At 40.1% G+C, this 18175-nt stretch overlaps 1 protein-coding gene across 1 annotated transcript in view; it reads right to left on the reverse strand.

Moving 5' to 3' along the window:
* Positions 1–18175, reverse strand: part of NR3C2 (nuclear receptor subfamily 3 group C member 2) — a 1048765-nt gene that overhangs the window by 146793 nt on the left and 883797 nt on the right. The window contains exon 7 of the mRNA XM_044062249.1: positions 9186–9330. Within this exon, the coding sequence (XP_043918184.1) occupies positions 9186–9330 (145 nt within the window). The remainder of the gene's footprint in view (positions 1–9185; positions 9331–18175) is intronic.

An 18175-nucleotide genomic window follows, 5' to 3' on the forward strand; every position in this document is an offset into this window, starting at 1 on the left:
GGCCTTGCAGATAAGGCTCATCAGACCAGTGAGACGGTATTTCCCAGGATGCAAGGTGGATCCCCCTTGTGGAGTGGGATAACTGTAGCTGTGCACCACTCAGACTCAGTGGGCATGAAGCCTGAGGTGAGGCTATGATTAAACATGACACTTAGGTGAGGTGCCAGTTCATTTTGTAGTTCATGCAGTACACAGCCTGGGATGTCATCTGGTGCCAAGGATGCTGTATAGCTAGCTTTGGAGAGTGCGTTTTTTATCTGTGTGGCCATTATTACTGGAATTTGCCAATCTTTCAGTATTGAGATGGGCCTTTAGGGGTGGGGGTGGGGTAAAGTTAGCACTGAATCGATCTGCCACGATATTGGCAATAACCCTGGGATCAGTATATTTAATGCCATTCTGTTGTAGCTCAGAGCAGATCTGAGCATTACCATTTACATTCTTGACATAGTTATAGAATGCCTTGTGGTTGTCTTTGGAATCTTTGGCAATTTTATTTTCTCAACTAGCTTTGGAGGATTTTATGAGGGATGTCAGCTTCTTACTGAGGCTGGTGAGGGAGTTTTTTGCAACCTGTGATTTTCTTTTCTGCAACAGTTTCTTCCTTTTGTTGTAAAGTTTGTTTATGGCAGGGGACCACCAGATTGGCTTCTTTTTTTGGAGGAGAGCATCTTGGTTCTATCTGGGATGGCACGATTCATGCACGAGTGGATGTGTTCGTACAGTGCCTTAGTGCAGGAGTCAGCAGTTCCTGTCTGCATATTCTACTGCTTAGAGCTACAGATGGCTCTGGATCTCACTGTCCTGTTGAGGGACTGCGATGCAAGGCAGACAGCTGAGACTAGGACTTATCTCTCTGTAATGTAAATGCTGGTGACAAAGTGGAGTACAGTACTGGTGTGTGTCACAGCAAAGATAATTGCTGAACAGGAACTAGGACTGATGTTGACAAGTTGACTGGTACTGAAGTAATCATGGATGAATGCCCTGGAATCAGACATCATTGGTCAAACCAAACCACTGAAGGACATACTATCACAACAAGGTTTTAACTCAAAACCTTTAGATTATAAAACCAGAACCTTAACCACTTTGCTACAGAGCCTCTGTAAGGTATTACAAGTTCATAGGTAAGTACTAGGCTAGCTGCCATTGTGGACCATTTTAAGTATAGACAATTTCCCTTTCAAAGATGTCAATCAAACCCTGTACTTTGTGCTTGTGAGGTAAACACCTTAACCACTACGCCAATCAACCAGTCCCACTGTGCAGAGGGATAAAGACCTGAATGCACTGCAGACAGCCATGTTTGACTACCCACATGAGCACTGGATGGACCAAGTGGAGGAGGATGGGAGCAAGCTACCAATGTCGGCTTGCCCATTCTGGAGGGGGGAGACAGTATGCCTCACTGCACTGGTGGTATCCGCAGGAATGCGTGTGCATCACCGTAACATGAAGAGCCTACTGTGCCCATGCTGCAAGCAGTGTGTTACGTGGTTGGGAGACTGCACATGAGCAGAAGTGAGCATGCACTCACCGAGGCAGCTGCGTGCAAATGGACTAGACGGCTCTTGCCTTGATGGAGGGATTACTAGGTCCACGGAATACAAGAAGGGGAGACACTGGGCGATCCCTGGGACCATAAAAGAAAAAATGTCTGGCCTCCTAACTCTGGAGGTACTACTGCCACAAGGACAGCTGACATTAATTAATTAACATTAATAAAATCAAAGCCAACATGTGTGTGTGTGTGTGTGTGTGTGTGTGTGTGTGTGTGTGTGTGTGTGTATGGATAGTTGTGACTTCAGTCCTGTCTGAAAATTTACTCTGTATAAATGTGATATTTTATATTCATAAAAGTCATTAAAAGTCATGCATTCAGAAAATGATATTGAAAATGATTTTTTTTCATTAAAATTCAAGATGCAGCTGTATCTTTAACTTTCAGGTTCAAACAGAATCCAAGGGTGTATTACAGGTAACTGCCTACTTAATACCCCCTTCCCCAAACTTCTTCTTGAGAAATTTACACACACATATATATATATATATATATATATATATATATATATATATATATATATATATATATATATGTATATACACACACACACACACACACACACACACACACACACACACACACACACACACACACAGGGAGCAAGAGCAAAAATCTGTAAAGAGGTTAGCTATTTTATTTGTTTATTCTGCCACTTCCACAGGAACAGAATATGATGATTCTACCCATTTCATTTTGGTTAAGAAATGCTTTGCTGTGTCATTCCTTCCAATTTCTTGTTATGCTTTTTTTCCTTGAAGATTTTTAAAAAAAACTCTAATAGTATGCATCAATCTTAGTTTATTAAAATAACTCAGAAATCCCTATTAAATCTCTTACTTTTCTTTCTTCCACAATGTCTTCAGGCATGAAATGTTATTTAAGAAAACTAACATAATAAATGATATAAGCTACAATGAAGTGACAACCATTATCCATTTCTGAACATTCATTATTTATTTACTTCATGTTTGAAATTATCTACCCAATCAAAATAAGCAACACAAAATGGAGTAACATTATCAAAATACAAGTAGCAGTCTTCAGTAGGCACGTTACTTATTGCCTACACAAAAAGAAAGGTTGCCAGAAGACTAGTGCTTCCCAAACAGACAGCTTTTCTCTCAATCCTCATCACTACATCTTCACTGCTTTCTAGTTCAGATGTTTCTTTTACGTTAAATTTCAATATGTAGGACTCATTGCTTAAGAATACTTTTCAAGTAAGTCTACCGCTCAAGTATAAGCCTGCTAACTTGCATATCATACCTGCACTTAAGACGCAAATATAAAGTATATAAGGTGCCTGAAAAACTTATTTACCCCATTCTCCTGATATGTCCCCTGCAAATATTACGTGGTCATTTTAATAATGTAGCTTAATCATGCAACTTAGCTAATATTGCAGACTACTTCCGGGTCAGAATTATGGACTACTTCCTGGTCACAGCATAGCCCTGACAGTAAACTCTATTATCAAAAACAGCAGCATTTCAATAAGCTAAGACAGAATTCCTAAGTAGCACCATCATATTCAATCGACTGCAGTGTTTATCAACAGGGGTTTCTTATACTCCTTGAGTTCCTCTAATATTTGACAGGGTTCTTCCATAAATTTCTCCTAATGTTAAAAATCATAATGGTTTGTGTCAGTGGGAAAAATGTTCCAGCAGTGCCTGTCTCCAGTTCTTCTCTTGAACTCAGCAGCTAAGCAAGCGCCTTAACTAACAAGGTTGACATTTATGACATACTACTGATTTCCCAGCCTTACATCACTCTCTTGACAAAGTTAGAATAGCTTAAACAGTATATTTCAATATACCTTCATACAAAGCAATTACAATGTCTTATTCTTAATAACATAAATACATTTACTTTATTTATTTATAGGTTCACAGGTTCATACTAGGCTATCTGCCCAAGGGCATTTATAAGCCTAGCCCATAGTTATGTGGCTTTCGCCACCCCTTTAGTTTGAATAAAAACTATGCCTATCATTTTGCTGTGCCTCTGTCAAGCAGTGACACTGAAGTAATCCCTGGGGTATATCTGCAATCTCCCATCCATTGGTCAAGATTCCTCTTGAACAAGGCCAGAGAGGTGCTCTGCCTCACATGTACCGGGATTTTGTTCCACAGCATAGGGAGTCTCTGGGTGATGAATCTGTCCCTCCAGCACGTTCTATTTATAACCGTGTCAAGGTTTAAGTCTCCCGCCCTTGTGGTTCTGAGGGATCTAGATTTTTTGAGGTGAAGCATATTCATCAAATCTGGGTTTGACATGGCCTTATATGTCAGGCACAGGTCACCTCTGAGCAAGCGGTATGAGACTGAATAGAGCTGGAGTTCTTTCAGTCGGGCAGCATAAGACATATTTTTGAGACCCTTTATCCTTTTGGTGAGGAACATTTGGGGCCTTTCAAGCTGCAGCAGGTGTCTGGTCAGATACATTCGAACGGGCATTGTACTCAATCATAGGTCTAATGAGTGATGAGTACATGGGGACGATGACCTCCTTTGATCTAGATGTGAATCCCTTCATGATCAGGTGGGCGATATAGAAGGTTTTCCTAACTACTTTAGCAACATGAGTGTCAAACGAAAGGCTACTGTCAACCTGGGTCCCCAGATCCCTGATGACTTTTTCTGTGCTCAGTGGATTGCCACCTATATGGTAGCTAGGGGTAACCTTGTTTTTCCCGAAGGGTATGACTATGCATTTTTTGGAGTTTAACTTCAGGCCATGGCTCTGGCACCAGTTATCCGTTTCTGTGAGGCCCTTCTGGAGGATATCTGTGTCAGATGTGTTTTCGACTATGGCGCGCAGTTTGCAGTGATCTGCAAACTTTGTCAGCCATAACCCTCCTGTGTTTGCTTGTACTTCAGAAAAGTAGATGCCGAACAAGAGTGGACCCAGGACTGAGCCCTGTGGGACACCACTTGTGACAGGCTTTGAGTCTGACATGGCTCCAGCAACTCTGACCCTGTGGGTTCTGTCACTTAGCCAGTTTGCAACCCATCTTGTGATGTATGGGTTTACATTCAAGCTGATGAGTTTTTCGATGATATCTGAGTGGGGTATTGTGTCAAGGCCTTTGCCAGGTCGAGGTAGGCTGTATGGACTGCCTTTCCTCATCAATGGCCTTGGTGACTGTCTCAAAAATGTCAACCAAGTTTAAGAGGCAGGATCTGCCTTTGACAAAGCCAAACTGGGTTGGATCCAAAGTCTGCAAGTTCCCTATGTCTTTATTTATGAGTTCCATTATGATCCTCTCCATGGCTTTGCAGATAAGGCTTGTCAAGCTAATGGGGCAGTAATTTCCAGGGTCTGTGGAGGCACCACCCTTATGAAGTGGGACCACAGTCGCCGTGCGCCACTCCTTGGGTACGTATCCTGACGTGAGGCTAAGATTAAACAGCTGTCCTAACTGTGGGTTTAATTCCTCGTTGAGTTCGTGAAGCACACAGCCGGGGACACCATCCGGTCCCATGGATGCTGTGTTTTTTGCCTTAGTGAGGGCAGTTCTCACCTGGGTGTTGGGAGATGTTTGGGGGGCTACAATCCTCTGGAATAGATATCTCTCCTTTTGGGAGAAGTTTGCACTGAACCTGTCAGCCAGTATGTTGGCAATGTGTGTAGGTTCAGTAATTTTCACATCATTTTGAACTAATTCTGAGCATATCTGGGAGTTTCCTCCTAGGTTTCTAACATAGCTAAAGAAGGCCTTATGATTCTCTTTAGAGTCCTTGGCGATTTGTCTCTCAAAATTTGCCTTGGATGATTTTATGAGAGCTCTTAGTTTTTTACTTATAATGATCAAAGGTGTCTTGCCTTTCAAGGATTTTGCTCTATCTTGTAGTAGCTTCCTCCTTTTGTTGTAGAGCTTGTTTATGGCTGGGGTCCACCAGACTGGATGCTTGCCTTTGGTACAGAGAGTCTTAGTTTTGTTTGGGATTGCCTGATCCATGCAGTCCTGTAGGTGCTGGTAGAAGGCATTTGTAAGTGATTCAGCGGTTTGAGTAATGTTTACCACTGGCTCAGGGGCCTTAAAGGAGACCACACTAGTTTTTAGAAGTGTGAAATCGGCTTTTGAGAAGTTTTTCACTGTGGTCTTTTTGTTTCAGGTGGGGCGGGATGAGGACCTCCAGCGAGATTAGTTTATGATCTGATCTCACCAGTGAGGGGTATACTTCGGTGTTGAACATTTTGATCCCATGTTCGTGATGATGAGATCAAGTATGTTTTCTCCTCTTGTGGGGATGGTGACTAGTTGTTCCATGGCATTTGAGTTTATGAACTCCAGGAATCTTTGGGTTAGAGTGTTCGGGCTTGAGTAGTGTTCCCAGTCTATATTAGGGTAGTTGAAGTCACCTAGTATGATGGTGTTTGGAGATACATTTATCCTCCAATGTTTTCAGGAAGGCCATGTGAGGTTCCTGAGTTTGAGAGGGTGGCCTGTAACATGCTACAAATTGCAGAGCAGTCTTGCCTATGGTTAATTGCACCTGGATGGTCTCCGATGCATCGTGCGTTGCCACCAACCTTGAGGTGTGGGTGTCCTTTATGAATATGGACACCCCCCCCTCCTTTCTTGGTGTTGTCCGGATTTTGGGGCCGGAACGCATGATATGAGGTGAAACCTGTTAGTGCTGGGGTGCTCTCAGGAGCCTTGAACCAGGTTTCTGTCACAGCACAGACATCGATGTTCTCCATATTGAGAAGGGCCTCGAGTGCGTGCATCTTGAGATTGAGACTTCTGGCATTGAGCAGCATTACCCTTAGTTTTTTTCCTTTTTGGTGTTCTAGGGTGGTAGGTTTAGAATTTGAGCCTTGCCTAAAAAAGGCACTATGGGGGTGGCAAGAGCCTTTGCCAATATCCGGAAGCCCATTTATCTTTGTTTACTTGGAAAGGATGATTAGGATAAACCCTTTTTCGGCAGAGAGCTGGGTAGAAAATTACCACATTTTTTGATATTACCATAAAATACAGTTACATGACATCAGAAGGAATACAGAATATAGGCAAGTGTATATACACAAGAGAAGAAGTTTTACAACAGCCTACATGAACATCATTTAGAAACAGAGCATGTACATAGCTTGCATAGGTATATACAGTGTTGAACATTCATTAGGTTCATAGGTTCACAGGTAAGTACTAGGCTAGCTGCCCTTGTGGGGCATTTTAAGCCTAGCCAATTTACATTTTTGTGCTTGATTAACCAATCCCACTTGGTTAGAGACTGACCTTACCCATCCCATGGTCAAAAATTCTATAGTACCCCTAATGATAATAACTGGGATCATACCATATATAATTTGAGGAGACCCATGCATGGGATTAAACATTTAGGAGCTGCCTCTGGCCATCAGTAGTACAGGGGAAGTCCTGGGTTATTATTTTCCTCACATCGATCTAAGTTGCACTTCGATATGGACAGGGTTGAACTTTGTTTAATATGGATGGGGAGTGTGTTTCAGAGCAGCAGCATCCTCTGCAAGATATACCTGTCCCTCCAAACCATTCTGTTGGTGTTGAAGAAGAGGTTTAGATCACAAGACTGAGTATTTCTCATGGCACTGGACTTGCTGATGAGTGGTAAATCCATCAGTATTGGGTCAGAAGATGCCTTGTATGCCAGACACAGGTCACCTCTTAGAAGTCTATAGGATACCAAGTATAGTGACAGGGTTTTGAGTCAGTCCATGTAGGACAAGTTGTTTAGGCCTTGTACCACTTCAGTAAGGTATCTCTATGGGAGTTCTTGTTGAATAGACAAGAGATTAAAAACACAAACTGATTAGAAATAGACGAAGGCTAGTATATAGCAAAGAGAGATATAACAATGGAAAAGATACTGCAATATTGCCTGCGATTTCTAGCAATTAAAACAATGAAAAGAAGATGTAGCTTAACTATGGGAATATCAGAAAGGGGGAAGGTGATTGATAATGAAATATATCATATTATTTTAGTAGAAGAGCTATTATTGTTACATTTAAGATTGAGAAGTAAAGTAATTAGGGAAGTCAGAATGGTTGGGGCTGCATGGACTGTTATAAGGACTACTAGTTTTGGACAGATGACAGAGTGATGGAACTGTGACAGAGGGGGGTCAGCAAGAAAGTGTTTATTTACAATGGTTACTTGTGTATTGGTTTCATAGGGCTTCTATCTACCTATTACACTATTTATAAATATTTTACAAAATTACATGGGTACAGTAGTACTGATGAATTCTGTAGGGCTCTGCTACCACAGACAGGCTAAAAACCACTGCTTACTGTCTGTTGAACAACTAATGAAGCAAGAACAGGATGCATGGCAGAGTAACTACAGCAAGAAAAGAATGCCATGTCATATGGATTATCAGAATTTGTAGCTTTCTGAATCTGTTATGCAAATGGAGCACCACAGAGCAACTCCAGTATGCTGCTCTGCCAGAACAGGTGGTTAGCTGTGTGGGAATCACAGGATAACAAGAAATGAAATTTGCAACAAAACCAGAATAGATAACCTGTTGTTTTGGTTTTGCAAATGAATATCATAAAGTAATTCCACTACTACAAAAAGTTGTGTCACCACAATAAAAAATATGAGATGCTATGCAAAAAGGTAATCACAGAATAATCCCAGTACCACACTCTGCAGCACCAGCACAAGTAACCTGCTGTATAATTTATGTTGAAGTAAACATCACGGAGACCTTATCACTAAAGTAAAATGCATTAATAGAACTGGAGTCTGTTTTGCTACTCATGTAAAGAAGGCATCAGAAACTAACTGCACTGATGGCATAGGATGTATTACCAAATTAAGAAGGCTGCTGCAGACACGGTACAAATAATATAACATGGAGGAATCACAATACTGCAGTACACAATCTCACAAGAAAAGGGAAAAGGCTTTTTGTTGTATGTTATGCAAAGGGAACATCACAGAGCAAGTCCAGTGCTAAAGTAGCTAATTCTGCTGATAGTCACCTGTTGTGAACTTTACATACAGGAATCATTACCAGTAACTCTAAAACTACAATGAGCTGTATCACTTGAGGAGGAAGGCTTAAGCAAGAAGAACAAAGCAGTGCAACTCCAGCACTAAAGTATGTTGCAACAGGGGAATAGACAGTGTGTTGCAAATAAAACAAAATGGAAATAATACAGATTAATGGCACTGGTGCTGTAAACTATACCATATGAGTAGGAAGGCTGCTGTCCAAGTTATGCAATGCAAATAGAGCGGACTAACTCCAGCACTTAAGTATGTTGCAGTATCCAAAGAGGTAGTTTGCTTTGAATGCTACGCAAAGGGAAGTATCTCCCAGTTTCTTCATAATTACAGCACACTGCAACAACAGAGGAGGTAAGCTGTTGTGGATATGAAACAAGGGTAGTGTTACAGAGTAAGTATAGAGTCATTTAGGTAGCCAGGCTGTTGTCTATGTCACACAGAGGGATCAAACAAAGCAACTTCAGCACTATGTTATGCTACATCACCAAAACCAATATACTATGTATGTTATGAGAATTCAGTTGTTCTGTTGAGAATGCTGCCCTCCCTTACTGTGGTTTCTTATCAGTCATTCAGGTATACAAGTGATTTCCATTACAACCTACTTACTCATTAAATACCAGGTCTGGTGCAAAGTATAACATCTGGCCACTGGCATGCTTATAGGACCTCCAGCATAATGCGAACGAGGAAATGGACATCCAGGAGTACTGGATTAAGGTAATTTGGTCCTCAAGAGGCAACGTTCTAAACCCTAGGAAACAAAAGGAATTAATCAGAATTCAGATGTAGCATTGAAGTACATCACCAATTTCCTGAGGAACTGGGAGACATACTGGAAGCACATTACAAAACTGGCTTGATACAGCGAGCTAACTGAATTATCAAACTCTCACATGCATCTTCTGTACAGTCATGAGTGATCCGTCATTTTTCCTGTTATTGCTTTTTTTTTATTAGTAATCAAGTATTTTTGCAAAGTCTGTTACTTCTGCCTCAAACTCCACCAGTCTAGCCTTCTGAGGTTAGAACGGCCTATGCTGCTTGTCTACAATAAAGTCTTGGGGACTACCTCTTCTAATATTCACATCTAGTGAGGGCATGACTGGCAGCTTGCAAGAGCTTAGAGGGGGAGCACAGCATCTTCACTGTAACGCAGGGCCTTTTATTTTCATTGCTTATATTACCTCAATAGCACCCCTGTAACATGTTCTAAAGATTCAAGTCTGCGGAAGGGTATAGCGCATTTCTACCACCTCACTATTGACTACTGCTACCTATTTTATTATTTTCTTGTACTCCAAACTAACATAATACAATCAACTGATTTTCACAAAACCACTTTTTTCCTAGGTTTGTTTTCCCTCCTGCCATACTGGCTACCAAGCTCCCCGCTAACAGACGTGAGCTCATTCATTCATTCCTTAAGGCTGAGGAATCTTCCTTCAGATCCCCTAGAATGAGAGCCAACTAGAGGAACCATCATCCGGGCAGACACACTGGGGCACTCAGTGACCTTGCCAGCATCCCAGTAATGGTAGCATTTTGTAAGAGTGGCCTAAATCCTGCTGCCTCCCAGTACTGAAATGAGCACCTATATCACTGTAGGGACCACCTATGCCTGTTTAAGAGCTTATGTCTTGCTCTCCTACTTGTGGTCAACAATGTCGATGGTCACCAGCTTGAGTAGCCATGCTTATACTGACCTACATTGGTGTCTGTCCTTACAATTCTGTATTCTGGCAGAAATTATGTCAGGGAGAAGGCTGCCTGGACAGACCAGGACCCATCCCTACCCATGGATGGGCATATCCATCTTCCTAGTGCAATCCATAAAAACTGTCTTGCCCACTAAATGAACCTGAGTCATCTGGGCTGCAGTCAGGGCTTTATCCCCAAATCTTGGCTGCATTATTCATTGTTTTCTTGAGTTTCTTGTAAAACCTAAACAAACAGCACTGCAATATGCTAATTATTCACAATGGGGCTGAAAAAGTAAATTTCATATTATTTCTTAACCAATATTAACCAGCCTTCCTTTTTAACAGCAAAACACAGAATGACCTCAGGACTCTCTGAAAATATGCAATGAGATATTTAATCACATTCATATTAACTCATTTTAAATTATGTGTGTCTACAATGAGACCTCTAATTTATACCAAAGTAGCAAGAAACTACGGTTCCAAATGTGATTGTCTGCTATTACCAGTACGGATTCCAACATCAGAAACTGCTCCAAAGCTTGCAGGACTAAAAACTCAACTTTCAAATGTAGAATATTGATATGGAGAAACTTCTCTGCCATATTCTAGAAGACTTGTGTCCTGGATGTGCTCAAAAGGGCATGGAAACTTAACCTGCAAAGTTGCAGAGATAAGAAAATATTCTGTGTTAGGGGTGGGGAAAGTATGACCAAGTTCCAAATTCTAAAGAAAACCCTCCAACATACAAAAGTACATCAACAGAGGTCTGGCATGACAAAACATTTAAAAGAAAAGGGTGATTCTGCAACCATAAATTCCAGTGAAGGAAATTTAGGGTAAGATGCAACAGAGTACCATAAAACGGTATCCCTCATGAGTCTCAAAAGCTGATGGAAAATTCAGTCCTGCAGACAGCATTGTACGGCGGCCAAAAAAAAAAAAAAAAACAGTTCGGTGAGCTCCCATGACCTCTCCAAAAGAAGGAAGGTCAAACACTGAACCAAGTTCAAAAATTTTATTTTATTGTTTAATTTATCCTTTGTTGAATAGGTTAGTCCCACTAGGCTAGTGACCTCTTTTTAGGGAAGAACTGCGGTGGTATTTCTACTATTAATGGCAGTTACGGGTCATACCAGAAGCAGTTGAGGGAACCGGTATCAACTAGAAAAAGGAAGAACCCACACTACTTCTGAAAACAGTAATGATTTGGTAGCAGCTAGTAATCTAGACAGAGGGACAAATAAAGGTTTCTCTATTACAGTGCATCTTCCAGCATGGTAAGACACTTGGTGAAGACCTAGGGGGTAGTTAAAAGTCTTAAGACAGTCCCATGTTCTGAAAATGCTGGCTGCTCAAACAGCAGCAAAGGGAACTCCAGTGTATTTTCTACATTCTGATATGTCAAAAGGCATCCATCATACCTTTTAGCAACACAAAGGCATTATTGCCAGTAGGCTGCTTGTACAAGATTTATTACACTTGATGCAATGAATGAAATCAGTGAGTCTCAGAAGTAACTTCCCCATATCCTGGAAAAAGGAAGTGCAAACAACATAACCCCTTCCCATGTTCCACATGGGATATATGAACCACAATTCCCTCAGCTAAAACAGACTGAAAATATGACACCACAACCTCTGTAACACCATCTGCTACAACATGGTGGGATTATTTTTTTATTATTTGATTTTGTTTTATTTTTTCTTTTGGTTGGGAGTGTCAGCCAATTCTAAGTCATTAACTCAAGTTTAGAGGACATCTAAGAACCTTCCCTGACAGCAGGAGAAGCATATTAATGCGAGTTTTGTTTACTCAATCCCATTCTCATTAAGTCTTCCTCCTCAAATGTACTGCATTCTACCCAATTCTTCCTCAATCTGAGTCAGTCAGAGAAAGACTGACACATATATATGCTTTAATTTTCTACTTTCCTCTTTGTCATTGAGGTGGTACAGCCTTGGAGTGAGAATAATTAAGTTAGGGAGGTGGGGGCTGGCAAAGCTCTTTACATGGGGGAGGATACAGGAATCCCTGCCCCTGCTACAAAAACAGTTTTTTTTGTATATTTCTTTGTTTCCTATTATGTGGTTTGGGTCTTCATCTCGAGTTTTCATCATTTGTGATAAACATACTGTTCATCAGGTGTTTAACTATTATAACTCAAATTTAAGACCTGTATGACACAGATGTGATGGCTGACAGTTCCCCAAGATGGGAAAAACTTGAACAACATTCCTGCCAGTAACACACGAGTGTGAAGGTAGCAGGGACAAAGTGGGTTAAGGAAACAACAGCCATGTTAGTGGATTTAGCAAGAGCAGCAAGAGAGCACAGATGCTTAGCTAGCATTCTCTTTGATTTACACTTTCTTTGTATGGAGGGTGTAGACACATTTAAGAAGACAAGACTTGGAATATATGCACTCTGTAATGGACAAAGTTTTACTGCTTTTCTAAATTCTTTAGCAGTCCACTAATAAGTGAACAAATCAGTCATGCAAGAATGATAGCTAAGAAATCTTAAGGCTCACGTGAACAAAAATTAAATCAGAAAATGGATCATGTGAGAAACCTGAGGCCAAAGAGACTAAAAAGTAAATCCTCTTCCCAATCTGTCTCATACTTCAGATTATCTATCTTATAATTGGGAATCTAGATGCCATAGCGACCACAATGATGCTAAGTAGAATAAAACACAAAAAACTCAAAAAAAGATACGTCTCTCGGTGTCTTTTCAGAAAATTGGCAAACTCCACATGAAGCTGACAGAGGTAGAACGCCTTCTTGGAAGCAGAGAGGTCAGGCTAAAGATGTCTCCAGGCCAGGGATATAGTATTCCTGATGGCTAACTCAAGAAGGCATAAACCCAACAAAACCAGAATCCTTTTTCAAAAGCAACATATTGTGCAATTATCCCAGTGATCAAATTAAATCAAACATAAAAAGTCACCACAGCATTGCAGTGGGAAATGTCTATGGCAATAAACTACAGGAGTTAAAACTGAAATAAGCCAGATCTGTAAGACCATAAGGAAAAATCTGTGACCTTAAAAACTCCAAAACTTCCAGTGATTTGATGACCCCATTATGTGTAGAACAGACATATGCATCACTGGCTTTGTAAACAGCTTGTGAACAGTGTCATGTCTGCCCAGGGTCCACATTAGGGACACTTCAATAGATTAAAAGAATTCATGATAATTATGATGTGGTCATTGTTGATGTTAAAATGAACACTCCCCTTTTTGATACACAAAATGAAAGAGTGGGATTATCAAATATCATTACAAGGACAGGAAAACATGTCTGCTTGGCACCTGAATGTCATGACGAGATTTTGTTATTCAGTCAGTGGCTCAGCCATGGTGACATACACTGGGTATTCATTGCCTGCCATCTTGAAGTGATATGAGCAACCAGCTAGACTGCTTTGTATCTGTTGGGCTTCACCTAGCTCTCTCAGGGGTACAGCTAATAAATAGACACACTTCTATACCCATAATGTCTTAACAAAAGAAAGAAAAATATACAAAATACCAACAATCTGAGGTGAAGGTGGAGGAATTCAGGATGGAGGTGACATAATCGGACATTCACAGCAGTGTTTCTTATACACTGAACTATTAAAAGCAGTTTCATATTTATGTATCCCAGGATTGTTTTGCTAATATTTCTGAGCACACAAAGTCTTTCTGAACTTAAAAGGTGATGACAAAGTAAAAATGATTACCACTACCATGGAACAGAAGAAGAAAAACAATTAAAACAACCCATATCCTTTCTTTTTTTCTCTGGAGGATAAAGAACTGAAGAAGAAAGTGGTAGGAGTGTCCCAGGGTGGGAAGATTGCTTCCCTTTATGCAGCGCTGAGGAAGCTACTAATTCTGATGATGACACAACTAGCCAAGAAGAGGTTGATGATCAGTTATGCACATCCCTTCATCTCTTAATGAGATAACAATGAGAATGTTGCTGTGAGGGCTCTCCCCCAACAAAGTCTAACTCTTCTATTTCAGATGAAATTAGAAGTAACACAGCTCTGTTACCTTCTTCATTTTAGCAACTTCAGTTGAATGCATCGGATATCAGAGATTCTGTTTTTTTTTTTTTTTTTTTTGCTAAAAGAATCATGAACACTGAATCAAGTTACCAGCTTGAAAGCATCGGTGCAGACTGACTTCTAAAATTTCTGATGAAAGGAAGTCAATGGCTATGCATAGAGACCTTCTAATTGACTGAGAAGGTTGTTGCCTTATAACAGGTGAAGATTTTTCCCAAAGGTGTTTATTAGGCTAACAATCATAAGAGCCTTTTTAAGCCTAGCTATGTATCCAAATCTCTGACAAGTTCTGTTACCCTTGATAAGTGTAAGCATGGGCCTGGGAGATGAATTATTTACAGGTCACCTGTGTCCATTAGACACATAGGTGCCAAACCAGGGATGAATTTCTGGTTTCCCATCCAATTGTCCAGGCTGCACTTGAATTGGGTTAGAGAGGAACTCTACTTCACATTGATGGGGAGCCTGTTCCATAGACGGGGTAGTCTCTGGGATACATACCCATCTCTCCAGCAGGTCCTATTTATATCACAGACAACGTTTAAGTCGTTAGAATGGGTAATTCTGGTGCTGTTTGTTTTGTGGATATGCAGGATGTCCATCAGAGTGAGGTCTGACAATGCCCTGTATGCCAGACATAGATCTCCCCTCGAAATTAGGTTTATAGATTCATGGGTTCATACTAGGCTAACTACCCTTGTGGGCCATTTTAAGCCTAGCCAATTACCCCATTCGAGAATCAAATCCTGCACCTTGTGTCTGTAAGATAAACACCTTAACCATTATGCCAGTCTTCCACATATACTTTAAATAATCACCTTTGCCATGTTTCAAACTCAGGCCCCACTCAACTGTAGCCCACTGCATTAACCCACTACACCACACAGATCTAGATAAACACCTCTGCCAAGTCTCAAACCCATGCCCCTCTCAACTATAGCACAATGCATTAACCCACCATGCTACAAAGTGTTTTTTAAATAGAGACCACACTTGTCATGTGACTATCATGTGTTCATAGGTAAATACTAGGCTAGCATAAGTTCTTAGGTAAGTACTAGGCTAGATGCCCTTTTGGGCTATTTTAAGCCTAGGCAATTTCCCTTTCAAAAGTAAGAATCAAACACTGTACCCTGTGTCTGTGAAATTAAAACCTTAACCATTATACCAACCCCCCCCCCCCCAGGTTGTGAAAGGAACACAACTTGCAGGTCCTCCCAAAACCCTTCCCTCTTAGACAGTAGGCAAATATGCACAGTGTACTTCACCCCTTCCTCTCATGTGGAAGACCAGCAAAAAATATTAAATTACTTAGCCATGCTAACTCTCACCATGTGATAATGGCAGCAAAATAGGAAAGGAATTTTGCCTGGCCTGGCCTGGCCATAATCTAATTGTTACAGCCGTTCTGCCAGAAGAGGTTAAGCTGCAAAGATACGGAGTGACTAAATTCATATTAAAACTACTTATTGAAGAAATATACAGTTTTAGATGTCACATACTTCCAATGTTTCTTTTTTATGGAAGGCTAATTTTATATAAAGAAAGCAGGTTTCTGCAATTATCATAAATTTAGGAACAACTTTTAGCAATTGAAGCTGTGTTTCAGCTGTAGATGCGATAACTGATCATTATGACTGTGAACTGCAGCTTTTGTATCTAACTTTTTATGTTAAATGAGTTAATTGCATTTTCAAAGCCTGTCAGGTATGAAGGCTGAACAGATGGCTATTAGTTATAATGTTGATAACTTCCTTTGTGTGGAAAGCAACTGTTAAAGCTGATGTTGTACAGTAATACCGGATTGTACAGTTAGAGGTTAGCTACATAACCATAGTCAGCTTTCTGCTACCATAGCTTAAAAGTGTCATGAGCTTCAGTCAATTAAAGTGGCAGTCTTAGTTAAAATAACATATCTGTGCTGCTTATAAATTATACTGTTTGTTGTTTTTTCTACACTGCATCCTCAGACTCTTTGGATTTCAGCATCAAAATGTAATTTGCACTGTTTAAATATCCATCATTTAAGCAATTTAAAGTTACTTTTCAGTATTAGGTTACATGATATTCATGGCTAAGTACCCTAAAAGGCATCTGTTTTTGTTTTTATCACATTGCATTTCTTATTAACATGTCTGCCAAACTGTTTTTCTCTGTCAATCCTATTTCTTATTTTATTAAAATGTACCATTCCAGTGTTTTTTATGGTAATGTTCTTCTCATTTAAAGGCTACCTGCTAGTGGTAGACTCAGTAGTGGGTCACAAGAAGTTGAAGATACACCCCAATATTTAACCATTCCTGACTGTGTTTTAATTTCCATATATGATGGCTTCTTTGATGAAATAATGTTTATGGTTAATAAGCTTATTCATGGATCCTACCACATATTTTTGGATTTTTTTATCATTTAGCTTTTTTTGTTCCCTCTCTTTTTTTCTTTCTCAATCCACAAGGGAATTCAATATTAAATAACTATCACAATAGTGGGCAGAATCTACCCTGACCTTATACACACTTTGTGCTTCAGTTATGACTTTATTATGAAGATTTAATGCACAGCTGAAGAAGGAAACAAATTTCATATACATAGTGATAATAACCCAGGAGCTCAGTTTAATTGGAAAGCTATTATAAGTTGCGGTGGCGTTGTGCATCTATGAAGATTCTGATGTCACGCAAAACTAGATAGTCACTTTAGGCATGCATCTCTCCTTCTAGTATTTAAAACCGCTGACTCTTACTTCATCTCTGCTCTCATACAGCACTTTTCTTCCTTGTAGTAGGTAACCCAGAACATTCTGGAGATCCTGTTTAGAGCTTACTTATAACTACATAACAGTTCTATTTTTATATAATTTAATATAAGGATTGTATGCTTGGAGGAAATGTCCAGGAGGGAAACTTCACATGATGTTGGGTGTCTGTATTTATTTTTCTTTCTTACTCTCTACAATATCTTGTGATATTTAGTCTGTTGTGATTAGGTGAGTATCTTACTTTATACTGGGAGTTATAATTACTCTCCCACTAGCTTACTCTAACCTATTCATTTTGTAGAATACTTAACTTATACCTTAATTACTCTTACTCAAGCTGACTTTTATTTTTACTAATTAAATACTGACATGGATTTACCTCTGTTTTCAGTTTTATAGTTACTGGTGCACTTGTTTATCTAAGACGACTGTATACGTTTATAAATCTGGGGAGTAACCTCTCCTGGTCTCCCCTACACATAGTCAAGGTGAAATTGCTTGAGTGTCAGTAGCATACAGAGGAAAAAGAAAAGACCCGTAACACTAAATGCTGTTTCCCATAGGAAACCATTGCTGGTGTGGTTTCTAAGTGTGTGGCAGCATCACTAAATGCTGTTTCTCATAAGAAACCATTGCTGGTGTGGTTTCTAAGTGTGTGGCAGCATCACTAAATGCTGTTTCTCATAAGAAACCATTGCTGGTGTGGTTTCAAAGCACATGGCAGCATCAGTAAATGCTGTTTCCCATAGGAAACCATTGCTGGTGTGGTTTCTAAGCATGTGGCAGCATCACTAAAAGCTGCTTCCCATGGGAAACCATTGCTGTTGTGGTTTCTAAGTGTGTGGCAGTATTGATTCACTTGTTTTGGGAAATTTCTCTCTTCTTCAAGTTGGTGTGACAGTGAAGTTGATATACACAAGTTCCTAGGGTGCCCCCCTGTAAAAAAACAACTAGAAATGATTGTTCACCCTTTTGAATTTTGGGCATTTTTACCTGTCCTTTCAGCATGTTGACTTTTAGGAAGCCAGTGTTTCTTACTAAAAACAACTGATTTGTTGTTTTCTTCCTTGAGTAAC

Source organism: Protopterus annectens, chromosome 2.part1 (assembly GCF_019279795.1).
Source record: "Protopterus annectens isolate FY-2018-M chromosome 2.part1, PAN1.0, whole genome shotgun sequence".
NCBI lineage: Eukaryota > Metazoa > Chordata > Ceratodontiformes > Protopteridae > Protopterus > Protopterus annectens.